The 13,691-nt window shown below is 51.6% G+C and overlaps 1 protein-coding gene across 1 annotated transcript in view; it reads right to left on the minus strand.

Annotated features, from left to right (window-relative positions):
- Positions 1–63: 63 nt before the first annotated feature.
- The window catches only part of LOC112239099 (staphylococcal nuclease domain-containing protein 1), a 115,898-nt gene continuing 102,270 nt past the window's right edge, over positions 64–13,691 (minus strand). The window contains exon 16 of the mRNA XM_042316983.1: positions 64–311. Coding sequence (XP_042172917.1) covers positions 79–311 — 233 coding nt within the window. The 3' untranslated portion in view covers positions 64–78. The remainder of the gene's footprint in view (positions 312–13,691) is intronic.

Consider the following 13,691-nt stretch of genomic DNA (forward strand, 5'->3'; position numbering starts at 1 on the left):
AATGCCCAGAGCACACTGAGCACACTCTGGCACTGCAGAGTGAATTTACGAACACACCCAGAGTCATCAAAAACCAGACTAAATGAAACTGGAGGTCGAATGTGATCCAATATGTCCGACCGCAAAACCAGCCAAACATGCAGTCGCAAGTAAAACCACTGAAATCAAAGAAATTGGAGCCAAAATTAATGTTGAGCTTACCTCTCTCTGTAGTACCAGCTCCTTGGTGAAGGCCATGGCCTCGTCGCTGAAGGGCTCAGCCACCTGCATGCCGCCGGGCATGTTCCTGGAGCCGCGCGGACACTCAATACCTGGCCAATGAGAAACACAGAACAAGGGTCAGCAAAACAGCCAATAAAAATAACTACGAGGTTAGACAACATTTAGACCAGTTAGAATGTTCCGGTCCAACAAGTTGAAGTTGCCCCTAACAACTGATACATGAGTCAAAATCAGACATTTATTTCAACCCCGTAACGACCAAGCATTAGGACAGTTACGATACAACGATGCCACCATGACAGGTGAAGTGGCACTAGAGATTAGTGGAGCTAAGCATTATCGTGACAGCTAAATGGATAATTGGTAATCGCTGGTCAATCCTAAGTGTTGTGGTCATGTTGGGTTAACAGTTAACACCCTCTAAATTGCTGTGCTTCAATGACGGCAGCGTCATCCTTTCTTTGGCCGTCCCCTGGCGCTGACCTTGCTATTCATGACTATTAACTGCAGTGGGTCTTTTCACTGGGTAGTGGATTAAAATAACAGCCTGGGGGAGGATGGGAGGGTTGGAGGGCAGGAGGGCTATAGGGGGGCTTGTTATAGGAAAGCTGTGAGGCGATGCATGCTTATCTCTTCCACTCAGAGTTGGCTGAACGTGTGTGTTTGAAAGAGAGCGTGTGTGTTTGAAAGAGTGTGTGTGTTTGAAAGATAATGTGTGTGTGTGTTTTTGAATAGATAATGTGTGAGCAAGTAGGGGTGGTGAGGTGAGGGGCAGTGTGGTGAGGGGCAGTGTGGTGAGGGGCGGTGTGGTGTGGTGAGGGGCAGTGTGGTGTGGTGAGGGGCAGTGTGGTGTGGTGAGGGGCAGTGTGGTGTGGTGAGGGGCAGTGTGGTGTGGTGAGGGGCAGTGTGGTGTGGTGAGGGGCAGTGTGGTGTGGTGAGGGGCAGTGTGGTGTGGTGAGGGGCAGTGTGGTGTGGTGAGGGGCAGTGTGGTGTGGTGAGGGGCAGTGTGGTGTGGTGAGGGGCAGTGTGGTGTGGTGAGGGGCAGTGTGGTGTGGTGAGGGGCAGTGTGGTGAGGTGAGGGGCAGTGTGGTGAGGTGAGGGGCAGTGTGGTGTGGTGAGGGGCAGTGTGGTGAGGTGAGGGGCAGTGTGGTGAGATGAAGAGCGGTGTGGTGAGGGGCAGTGTGGTGAGATGAAGAGCAGTGAGATGAAGAGCAGTGTGGTGAGGGGCAGTGTGGTGAGGGGCAGTGTGGTGTGGTGAGGGGCAGTGTGGTGTGGTGAGGGGCAGTGTGGTGTGGTGAGGGGCAGTGTGGTGTGGTGAGGGGCAGTGTGGTGAGGTGAGGGGCAGTGTGGTGAGGTGAGGGGCAGTGTGGTGAGGTGAGGGGCAGTGGTGAGGTGAGGGGCAGTGTGGTGAGGTGAGGGGCAGTGTGGTGTGGTGAGGGGCAGTGTGGTGTGGTGAGGGGCAGTGTGGTGAGGTGAGGGGCAGTGTGGTGTGGTGAGGGGCAGTGTGGTGTGGTGAGGGGCAGTGTGGTGAGGTGAGGGGCAGTGTGGTGAGGTGAGGGGCAGTGTGGTGAGGTGAGGGGCAGTGTGGTGAGATGAAGAGCGGTGCGGTGAGGGGCAGTGTGGTGTGGTGAGGGGCAGTGTGGTGTGGTGAGGGGCAGTGTGGTGTGGTGAGGGGCAGTGTGGTGAGGTGAGGGGCAGTGTGGTGAGGTGAGGGGCAGTGTGGTGAGGTGAGGGCAGTGTGGTGAGGAGCAGTGTGGCTAGCTAGTTAGCGTGCGCTAACTAGAGGGACGGAAGCTATACTGTTTCACTGGCAATAGTGCCTAAAGAACATAAAATAGTCAAAGGTTAATGAAATACAAATGGTATAGATGGAGATAGAACTATAAGAAAAATAGTCAAAGGTTAATGAAATACAAATGGTATAGATGGAGATAGTCCTAAAGTTCCTATAACAACTACAACCTAAAACTTCTTACCTGGGAATATTGAAGACTCATGTTAAAAGGAAGTACCAGCTTTCATATATGTTCTGAGCAAGGAACTGAAATGTTAGCTTTCTTACATGGCACATATTACACTTTTACTTTCTTCTCCAACACTTTGTTTTAGCATTATTTCAACCAAATTGAACATGTTTCAATATTTACTTGAGGCTAAATTGATTTTATTTATGTATTTTATATGAAGTTAAAATAAGTGTTCATTCAGTATTGTTGTAATTGTCAGCATTACAAATATTTTAACAACATCGGCCGATTAATCGGCACCGGCTTTGGTCCTCCAATAATCGGTAGCGACTTTTTGGTCCTCCAATAATTGGTATCCGGCATTGAAAAACCATAATCGGTTGACCTCTACTTCAAACACACACACTTGAGGAGTGAGCATGGTGCAGGGCTCTCCAACAAGCAAACAGCATTCCTCCTCTGTGGCTGCTGACAAGAACCCTCATATCTACGTAAACTAAGTCAATTTTGCAAACTACACACAAGCAAATCATACACACTCAACACCCATGAAAACTCCATCACACATTCACTCATTGTATCCCTCTATCCAATGCGTGCAGCATCTCTCTCTCACACACACACACACACACACCTCCCCCTATCCTCTCTCCACCCTGTTGCATTGATTAATGTAAACTCAGAGTTGGTTGGTTCTGCTGGGCGCTACACCCAACAACATTGTGCTAACAAAGCAACATCAGCCTCCTGTCCAAAAAGCCTCAGAGTCATCTTCTAGTAATCTGGAGGCTCCCGCCAATCCTGATTGGTCTTTATGCTAACCACGTCCGACATGATTGGACTAGAGAAGAGAGAGGGGAAAAGGTGGACCGGGGGTCAAGTTTGTGATGATTGGGTCCTCATTTTGGCACTGACTGACTAACCAGCGCGCAAACACACAACCACACACATTTCCTAGAAATGCTGTGTTAGCAAAACTTCCCACACACAAGGACACACTGACAATTCTCATCTCACCCCTCCTCTAACAAAACAAAAACATATTTTCTGTTGAACCCGCGGCATGGCGAGAGCCACAGAGGATGAAGACTCAATTACCTCTTAATAGCCAGTAAATAGTCCCTAGATTAGCATTTAAATTGCCCAGTGTGCGTTCCGCCCCGGCTCCAAGGAGGAAGGAAAAAGTTATTTCAGTCCAGCAGCATCCCCAGTATTTTTAGACATGTTTTGGCCTGGGATTGACCGAGTGAGTGGCTGGGCCAGTACTGTATAAGACCGAGAGAGGGGTAGAGAAAGCCAAGCTTTAAGTAAACTGCTTTCACTAAGGGATGTCCTTCTCTCTAGGACAGAGGGTGAGGATGGGAGAGACACAGGGGCACCATAGGGACAATAAAATCCTGGATCTGCGTTTTTCAATGTGGATCAAATCCAAACTAAAACAACGGTTTCAATTAAACGTATCAACTAAATCACCAAGCTTTTGATTAGCTGAGGCAGGTGGAAGTGCTGGGCTACCCTATGGGGCCAGACCCTTTACCCAGCCCCCGTATGGACACACAAGCAGCTCTGCTCAGTAGTGCTGGCTAGCCAAGCGCATAAGATGTAATGTTTTAAAATCGGTGATCCCGGGGAGCGATGCGCTGGATGAAATACGGCCCATCCCAGCCTCCTCTGCCCAATCCTCCCTGACACACAAACGTACACAGTCATTTACACACACACTTTCTCAAAAAGACACACACACAGGTGCCCTGGAATAGCTGCTCTACAAATCACCTGTGGCCAGAGCATATGTGCTACTGAGCACTGTGGTTCAGACAGCTCCATGTTTTATGCAAGCAGACAACTTCACCCCTTTGATGAAAACACTCTCTTTCTCTATCATTCCCTCTCTCACTCCCTTCCCCTCTAAATCTTTAATTCCTTCCCACCCGCTCTTTCTTTTAATCACTTTCTCCATCTCTCCTTGCCCTCTTCTTTCCTTTCAATCACTTGTTCCCTCCCTCTTCCTCCCCCTACAGCCCTCTCTACTTCCCCCTCTCTTCCTCCCCCTACAGCCCTCTCTACTTCCCCCCTTCCTCCCCTACAGCCCCTCTTCCTCCTCCTACAGCCCTCTCTACTTCCCCCTCTCTTCCTCCCCCTACAGCCCTCTCTACTTCCCCTCTCTTCCTCCCCCTACAGCCCTCTCTACTTCCCCCTCTCTTCCTCCCTCCTACAGCCCTCTCTACTTCCCCCTCTCTTCCTCCTCCTACAGCCCTCTCTACTTCCCCCTCCCCCTCATCTTCCTCCCCCTACATTCCCCCCCTCTTCCTCCCCTACAGCCCTCTCTACTTCCCCCTCTCTTCCTCCCCCTACATCCCTCTCTACTTCCCCCTCTTCCTCCTCCTACATCCCTCTCTACTTCCCCCTCTCTTCCTCCCCCTACAGCCCCTCTCTACTTCCCCTCCCCTACAGCCCTCTCTACTTCCCCCCATCCCTCTTCCTCCCCCTACATCCCTCTCTACTTCCCCTCTTCCTCCTCCTACAGCCCTCTCTACTTCCCCCTCTCCTCTTCCCCTACACCCCCTCTCTTTCCCCCTACAGCCCCTCTACTTCCCCCTACTTCCCCTCTCCTCCCCTACATCCCTCTCTACTTCCCCCATCCCTTCCTCCCCCTACATCCCTCTCTACTTCCCCCTCATCTTCCTCCCCCTACATCCCTCTCTACTTTCATCCCCCTCCCCCTACATCCCTCTCTACTTCCCCTCCTCCCCCTACATCCCTCTCCCCCTACTTCCTCCCCTACATCCCTCTCTACTTTACATCCCCCCTACATCCCTCTACTTCCCCCTACTTCTACCCCTACATCCCCTCTACTTCCCCCTACATCCCTCTCTACTTCCCCCCTACATCCCTCTCTACTTCCCCCTACATCCCTCTCTACTTCCCCCTACATCCCTCTCTACTTCCCCCTACATCCCTCTCTACTTCCCCCCCTACATCCCTCTCTACTTCCCCCTACATCCCTCTCTACTTCCCCCTACATCCCTCTCTACTTCCCCCTACATCCTCTCTACTTCCCCCTACATCCCTCTCTACTTCCCCCTACATCCCTCTCTACTTCCCCCTACATCCCTCTACTTTACATCCCTCCCCCCTACATCCCTCTCTACTTCCCCCCATCCCTCTCTACTTCCCCCTACATCCCTCTCTACTTCCCCCCTACATCCCTCTACTTCCCCCTACATCCCTCTCTACTTCCCCCTACATCCCTCTCTACTTCCCCCTACATCCCTCTCTACTTCCCCCCTACATCCCTCTCTACTTCCCCCTACATCCCTCTCTACTTCCCCCCCTACATCCCTCTACTTCTACTCCCCCCTACCCCCTCATCTCTACTTCCCCCTACATCCCTCTCTACTTCCCCCTACATCCCTCTCTACTTCCCCCTCATCCTCTCTACTTCCCCCCTACATCCCTCTCTACTTCCCCCTACATCCCTCTCTACTTCCCCCCTACATCCCTCTCTACTTCCCCCTACATCCCTCTCTACTTCCCCCTACATCCCTCTCTACTTCCCCCTACATCCCTCTCTACTTCCCCCTACATCCCTCTCTACTTCCCCCTACATCCCTACATCCTCTACTTCCCCCTACATCCCTCTCTACTTCCCCCTACATCCCTCTCTACTTCCCCCCTACATCCCTCTCTACTTCCCCCTACATCCCTCTCTACTTCCCCCTACATCCCTCTCTACTTCCCCCTACATCCCTCTCTACTTCCCCCTACATCCCTCTCTACTTCCCCCTACATCCCTCTCTACTTCCCCCTACATCCTACATCCCTCTCTACTTCTCTACTTCCCTCCCTTCCCATCCCTCTCTACTTCCCCCTACATCCCTCTCTCTTCCCCCTACATCCCTCTCCTTCCCCCTACATCCCTCTCTACTTCCCCCTACATCCCTCTCTACTTCCCCCTACATCCCTCTCTACTTCTACTTCCCCCCCCTACATCCTGCTCTACTTCCCCCTACATCCCTCTCTACTTCCCCCTCTACATCCCTCTCTACTTCCCTCTTCCTCCCCCTACATCCCTCTCTACTCCCCCTACATCCCTCTACTCCCCCTACATCCCTCTCTACTCCCCCTACATCCCTCTACTTCCCCCTCTTCCTCTCTACTTCCCTCTCTTCCTCCACCTACATCCCTCTCTACTTCCCCCTCTTCCTCCACCTACATCCCTCTCTCCCCCTTCCCCCTCTCTTCCTCCCCCTACATCCCCTCTCTCTACTTCCCCTCCCCTACATCCATCTACTCCCCCTCCCCCTACATCCCTCTCTATTTCCCCCTACATCCCTCTCTACTTCCCCCTCCCCCTACATCCCTCTCTACTTCCCCCTCCCCTACATCCCTCTCTACTTCCCCCTCTCTTCCTCCCCTACATCCCTCTACTTCCCCCTACATCCCTCTCTACTTCCCCCTCTTCCTCCCACTACAGCCCTCTCTACTTCCCCCTTTCTTCCTCCCCCTACATCCCTCTCTACTTCCCCCTCCCCCTACATCCCTCTCCCCTTCCCCCTACATCCCTCTCTACTTCCCCCTCCCCCTACATCCTCTCTACTTCCCCCTCCACCTACCTCCCTCTCTAATTCCCCCTCTCTTCCTCCCCCTACATCCCTCTCTACATCCCTCTACTTCCCCCTCTCTTCCTCCCCCTACATCCCTCTCCCCTTCCCCTACATCCCTCTCCCCTTCCCCCTCCCCTTCCCCCCCTACATCCCTCTCTACATCCCTCTACTTCCCTCTCTTCCTCCCCCTACATCCCTCTCCCCTTCCCCCTACATCCCTCTCTCTTCCCCCCTTCCCTCTCCCTTCCCCCCTACATCCCTCTCTACTTCCCCCTACATCCCTCTCTACTTCCCCCTACATCCCCCCCCCTACATCCCTCTCTACTTCCCCCTACATCCCTCTCTACTTCCCCCTACATCCCCTCCTACTTCCCCCTACATCCCTCTCTACTTCCCCCTACATCCCCCTACTTCACATCCCCCTACTCCCCCTACATCCCCTCCTTCCCCCTACATCCCTCTCTACTTCCCCCTACATCCCTCTCTACTTCCCCCTACATCCCTCTCTACTTCCCCCCTACATCCCTCTCTACTTCCCCCCTACATCCCTCTCTACTTCCCCCTACTTCCCCCCTACATCCCTCTCTACTTCCCCCTACATCCTCTCTACTTCCCCCTACATCCCTCTCTCTTCCCCCCTACATCCCCCTCCCCTTCCCCCTACATCCCCTCTCCCTTCCCCCTACATCCTCTCTACTTCCCCCTACATCCCTCTCTACTTCCCCCCCATCCCTCCTCTACACTTCCCCCTACATCCCTCTCTACTTCCCCCCTACATCCCTCTCTACTTCCCCCTACATCCCTCTCTACTTCCCCCTACATCCCTCTCTACTTCCCCCCTACATCCTCTCTACTTCCCCCTACATCCCTCTCTACTTCCCCCCTACATCCCTCTACTTCCCCCTACATCCCTCTCTACTTCCCCCTACATCCCCTCTACTTCCCCCTACATCCCTCTCTACTTCCCCCCTACATCCCTCTCTACTTCCCCCCTACATCCTCTCTACTTCCCCCTACATCCCTCTCTACTTCCCCCTACATCCCTCTCTACTTCCCCCTACATCCCTCTCTACTTCCCCCTACATCCCTCTCTACTTCCCCCTACATCCCTCTCTACTTCCCCCTACATCCCTCTCTACTTCCCCCTACATCCCTCTCTACTTCCCCCTACATCCCTCTCTACTTCCCCCTCCCCCTACATCCCTCTCTACTTCCCCTCCCCCCTCCACCTACCTCCCTCTACTTCCCCCTCTCTTCCTCCCCCTACATCCCTCTCTACATCCCTCTACTTCCCCCTCTCTTCCTCCCCCTACATCCCCTCCCCTTCCCCCCTACATCCCTCTCCCCTTCCCCTCCCCTTCCCCCTACATCCCTCTCTACTTCCCCCTACATCCTCTCTACTCCCCCCCCCCTACATCCCTCTCTACTCCCCCCCCTACATCCCTCTCTACTTCCCCCTACATCCCTCTCTACTTCCCCCCTACATCCCTCTCTACTTCCCCCTACATCCCTCTCTACTTCCCCCTACATCCCTCTACTTCCCCCTACATCCCTCTCTACTTCCCCCTACATCCCTCTCTACTTACATCCCCCCTACTTCCCTCTTCCTCCCCCTACATCACTCTCCCCTTTCCCCCCTACATCCCTCCCTTCCCCCCCTACATCCCTCTCTACTTCCCCCTACATCCTCTCTACTTCCCCTACATCCCCCCTACATCCCTCTCTACTTCCCCTTCTCTCTTCCCCCCCCTACATCCCTCTCTACTTCCCCCCCTACATCCCTCTCTACTTCCCCCTACATCCCTCTCTACTTCCCCCTACATCCCTCTCTACTTCCCCCTACATCCCTCTCTACTTCCCCCTACATCCCTCTCTACTTCCCTCTTCCTTCCCCCTACATCCCTCTCTACTCCCCCTACATCCCCTTCTACTTCCCCCTACATCCCTCTACTTCCCCCTACATCCTCTCTACTTCCCCCTACATCCTCTACTTCCCCCTCTTCTTCCCCCTACATCCCTCTCTACTTCCCCCTACATCCCTCCTACTTCCCCCTCCCTACATCCCCCTACTTCCCCCACCTACATCCCTCTCTACTTCCCCCTACATCCCTCTCTACTTCCTCCCCCTACATCTACATCCCTCTCTACTTCCCCCTCTCTTCCTCCTCCCCTACATCCTCTCTACTTCCCCCTCTCTTCCTCCACCTACATCCCTCTCTACTTCCCCCTCTCTTCCTCCCCTACATCCCCTCTACTTCCCCTCTACTTCCCCCTCTTCCTCCACCTACATCCCTCTCTACTTCCCCCTACATCCTCTCTACTTCCCCCCTACATCCCTCTCTACTTCCCCCTACATCCCTCTCTACTTCCCCCTACATCCCTCTCTACTTCCCCCTACATCCTCTCTTCCCCCTACATCCCTCTCTACTTCCCTACTTCCCTCTTTCCCCCTACATCCCTCTCTACTTCCCCCTCCCCCTACATCCCCTCTACTTCCCCCTACATCCCCCTCTCCCCCCCCCCTACATCCCTCTCTACTTCCCCCTACATCCCTCTCTACTTCCCCCTACATCCCTCTCTACTTCCCCCCTACATCCCTCTCTACTTCCCCCCTACATCCCTCTCTACTTCCCCCTACATCCCTCTCTACTTCCCCCCTACATCCCTCTCTACTTCCCCCTACATCCCTCTCTACTTCCCCCCCTACATCCCTCTCTACTTCCCCCCTACATCCCTCTCTACTTCCCCCTACATCCCTCTCTACTTCCCCCTACATCCCTCTCTACTTCCCCCTACATCCCTCTCTACTTCCCCCCTACATCCCTCTCTACTTCCCCCCTACATCCCTCTCTACTTCCCCCCTACATCCCTCTCTACTTCCCCCTACATCCCTCTCTACTTCCCCCTACATCCCTCTCTACTTCCCCCTACATCCCTCTCTACTTCCCATCCCTTCCTCCCCCTACATCCCTCTCTACTTCCCCCTACATCCCTCTCTACTTCCCCCTACATCCCTCTCTACTTCCCCCTACATCCCTCTCTACTTCCCCCCCCCCTACATCCCTCTCTACTTCCCTCTTCCTCCCCCTACATCCCTCTCTACTCCCCCTACATCCTCTCTACTTCCCCCTACATCCCCCCCTACATCCCTCTCCTTCCCCCTACATCCCTCTACTTCCCCCTACATCCCTACTTCTACTCCCCTACATCCCCCTCTTCCCCTACTCCCCCTACATCCCTCTCTACTTCCCCTCTTCCTCCCCTACATCCCTCTCTACTTCCCTTCCCTCTTCCCCCACCTACATCCCTCTCTACTTCCCCCCTCTTCCTCCACCTACATCCCTCTCTACTTCCCCCTCTCTTCCTCCACCTACATCCCTCTCTACTTCCCCCTCTCTTCCTCCACCTACATCCCTCTCTACTTCCCCCTCTTCCTCCACCTACATCCCTCTCTACTTCCCCCTCTCTTCCTCCACCTACATCCCTCTCTACTTCCCCCTCTCTTCCTCCACCTACATCCCTCTCTACTTCCCCCTCTCTTCCTCCACCTACATCCCTCTCTACTTCCCTCTCTTCCTCCACCTACATCCCTCTCTACTTCCCTCTCTTCCTCCACCTACATCCCTCTCTACTTCCCCCTCTCTTCCTCCACCTACATCCCTCTCTACTTCCCCCTCTCTTCCTCCACCTACATCCCTCTCTACTTCCCCCTCTCTTCCTCCACCTACATCCCTCTCTACTTCCCCCTCTCTTCCTTCCACCTACATCCCTCTCTACTTCCCCCTCTTCCTCCACCTACATCCCTCTCTACTTCCCCCTCTCTTCCTTCCACCTACATCCCTCTACCTTCCCTTCTCTCCCACTCTTCTTCAATTGCAAGTCACAAACAGTGAAGTGAGAGGACGATCAGAGAGGCTTGGAAATTGTATTAGAGCTTTTAAATGTACATGTAAATGGGCATTGAGAAAAGGTGCGATTGGATTAACGAGGAAGAGGCGGGGGTTGCTTTGCTACACGAGTAACATTCTCACTGAGTGTTTATGCTTAGAATATTACAATGTTCTTTGAAAAACAGGTACATGTCTGGGAAGCTTTTACAGCATACATATGTGGAGCAATAATACAATGATCAGTTACTATTAACAAACAAGATGAACAGAAAATTGATGAACTTGAAACAGAGCTCAAAACGCTGGAGAGGGAATATTGGTCCAATCCGAACAACATTTCTCTGGTAAACTTGACGAAAACCAAATACGGGCTGAAAATTCCCTGTACAGGTTGAAGCAGAGATGGTATGAATCCGTATGAAAACCGTTGGCCAGTCAATGGAAATCTAGAGAAACAGATCGGCAATTCGTTGCAATCAGAAAAAGACAGGCAAGCTGATTACCAATCATAAAGAAACAATATAATTTGAGACTTCTATCAGGAACGTTCTACTTCAGACAGTCCTTTAGATATGCACAAAGCAGAGGCATTCTTTCAGAATCTGAACCTTCCTAAACTAAAAGAGGAAGACAGGAACTGGATCGACCATCCAATTACTTTGGAGGAATTGACCGAAACGATAAGACAAGCACCCACAGGGTTGGACTGGATACCCAGTGATTTCTACAAAAGGTTTGCAGAGCAGCAAAGCCCAGGAATATTGAAAACATCGATTGACACAGGTTTTATTATTTATTTCACCATTATTTAACCAGGTAGGCAAGTTGAGAACAAGTTCTCATTTACAATTGCGACCTGGCCAAGATAAAGCAAAGCAGTTCGACAGATACAACGACACAGAGTTACACATGGAGTAAAACAAACATACAGTCAATAATACAGTATAAACAAGTCTATATACGATGTGAGCAAATGAGGTGAGATAAGGGAGGTAAAGGCAAAAAAAGGCCATGGTGGCAAAGTAAATACAATATAGCTAGTAAAACACTGGAATGGTAGATTTGCAATGGAAGAATGTGCAAAGTAGAAATAAAAATAATGGGGTGCAAAGGAGCTAAATAAATTAATTAATTAAATACAGTAAGGAAAGAGGTAGTTGTTTGGGCTAAATTATAGGTGGGCTATGTACAGGTGCAGTAATCTGTGAGCTGCTCTGACAGTTGGTGCTTAAAGCTAGTGAGGGAGATAAGTGTTTCCAGTTTCAGAGATTTTTGTAGTTCGTTGTAGTTCAGCAGAGAACTGGAAGGAGAGGCAGCCAAAGAAAGAATTGGTTTTGGGGGTGACTAGAGAGATATACCTGCTGGAGCGTGTACCTGCTGGAGCGTATACCTGCTGGAGCCTGCTCGAGCTGAGATAAGGGGGGACTTTACCTAGCAGGGTCTTGTAGATGACATGGAGCCAGTGGGTTTGGCGACGAGTATGAAGCGAGGGCCAGCCAACGAGAGCGTACAGGTCGCAATGGTGGGTAGTATATGGGGCTTTGGTGACAAAACGGATTGCACTGTGATAGACTGCATCCAATTTGTTGAGTAGGGTGTTGGAGGCTATTTCGTAAATGACATCGCCAAAGTCGAGGATTGGTAGGATGGTCAGTTTTACAAGGGTATGTTTGGCAGCATGAGTGAAGGATGCTTTGTTGCGAAATAGGAAGCCAATTCTAGATTTAACTTTGGATTGGAGATGTTTGATATGGGTCTGGAAGGAGAGTTCACAGTCTAACCAGACACCTAAGTATTTGTAGTTGTCCACGTATTCTAAGTCAGAGCCGTCCAGAGTAGTGATGTTGGACAGGCGGGCAGGTGCAGGTAGTGATCGGTTGAAGAGCATGCATTTAGTTTTACTTGTATTTAAGAGCAATTGGAGGCCACGGAAGGAGAGTTGTATGGCATTGAAGCTTGCCTGGAGGGTTGTTAACACAGTGTCCAAAGAAGGGCCAGAAGTATACAGAATGGTGTTGTCTGCGTAGAGGTGGATCAGAGACTCACCAGCAGCAAGAGCGACCTCATTGATGTATACAGAGAAGAGAGTCAGTCCAAGAATTGAACCCTGTGGCACCCCCATAGAGACTGCCAGAGGTCAGGACAGCAGACCCTCCGATTTGACACACTGAACTCTATCAGAGAAGTAGTTGGTGAACCAGGCGAGGCAATCATTTGAGAAACCAAGGCTGTCGAGTCTGCAGATGAGGATGTGGTGATTGACAGAGTCGAAAGCCTTGGCCAGATCAATGAATACGGCTGCACAGTAATGTTTCTTATCGATGGCGGTTAAGATATCGTTTAGGACCTTGAGCATGGCTGAGGTGCACCCATGACCAGCTCTGAAACCAGATTGCATAGCAGAGAAGGTATGGTGAGATTCGAAATGGTCGGTAATCTGTTTGTTGACTTGGTTTTCGAAGACCTTAGAAAGGCATGGTAGGATAGATACAGGTCTGTAGCAGTTTGGGTCAAGAGTGTCCCCCCCTTTGAAGAGGGGGATGACCGCAGCTGCTTTCCAATCTTTGGGAATCTCAGACGACACGAAAGAGAGGTTTAACAGGCAAGTAATAGGGGTGGCAAAAATTTCGGCAGATAATTTTAGAAAGAAAGGGTCCAGATTGTCTAGCCCGGCTGATTTGTAGGGGTCCAGATTTTGCAGCTCTTTCAGAACATCAGCTGAACGGATTTGGGAGAAGGAGAAATGGGGAATGCTTGGTCGAGTTGCTGTGGGGGGTGCAGTGCTGTTGACTGGGGTAGGAGTAGCCAGGTGGAAAGCATGGCCAGCCGTAGAAAAATGCTTATTGAAATGCTCAATTATGGTGGATTTATCAGTGGTGACAATGTTTCCTATCTTCAGTGCAGTGGGCAGCTGGGAGGAGGTGTTCTTATTCTCCATGGACTTTACAATGTCCCAGAACTTTTTTGAGTTAGTGTTGCAGGAAGCAGTTGCAGTTCTGCTTGAA

The sequence above is a fragment of the Oncorhynchus tshawytscha genome, unplaced genomic scaffold (genome assembly GCF_018296145.1).
Source record: "Oncorhynchus tshawytscha isolate Ot180627B unplaced genomic scaffold, Otsh_v2.0 Un_contig_1775_pilon_pilon, whole genome shotgun sequence".
NCBI classification, from domain to species: Eukaryota; Metazoa; Chordata; class Actinopteri; order Salmoniformes; family Salmonidae; genus Oncorhynchus; species Oncorhynchus tshawytscha.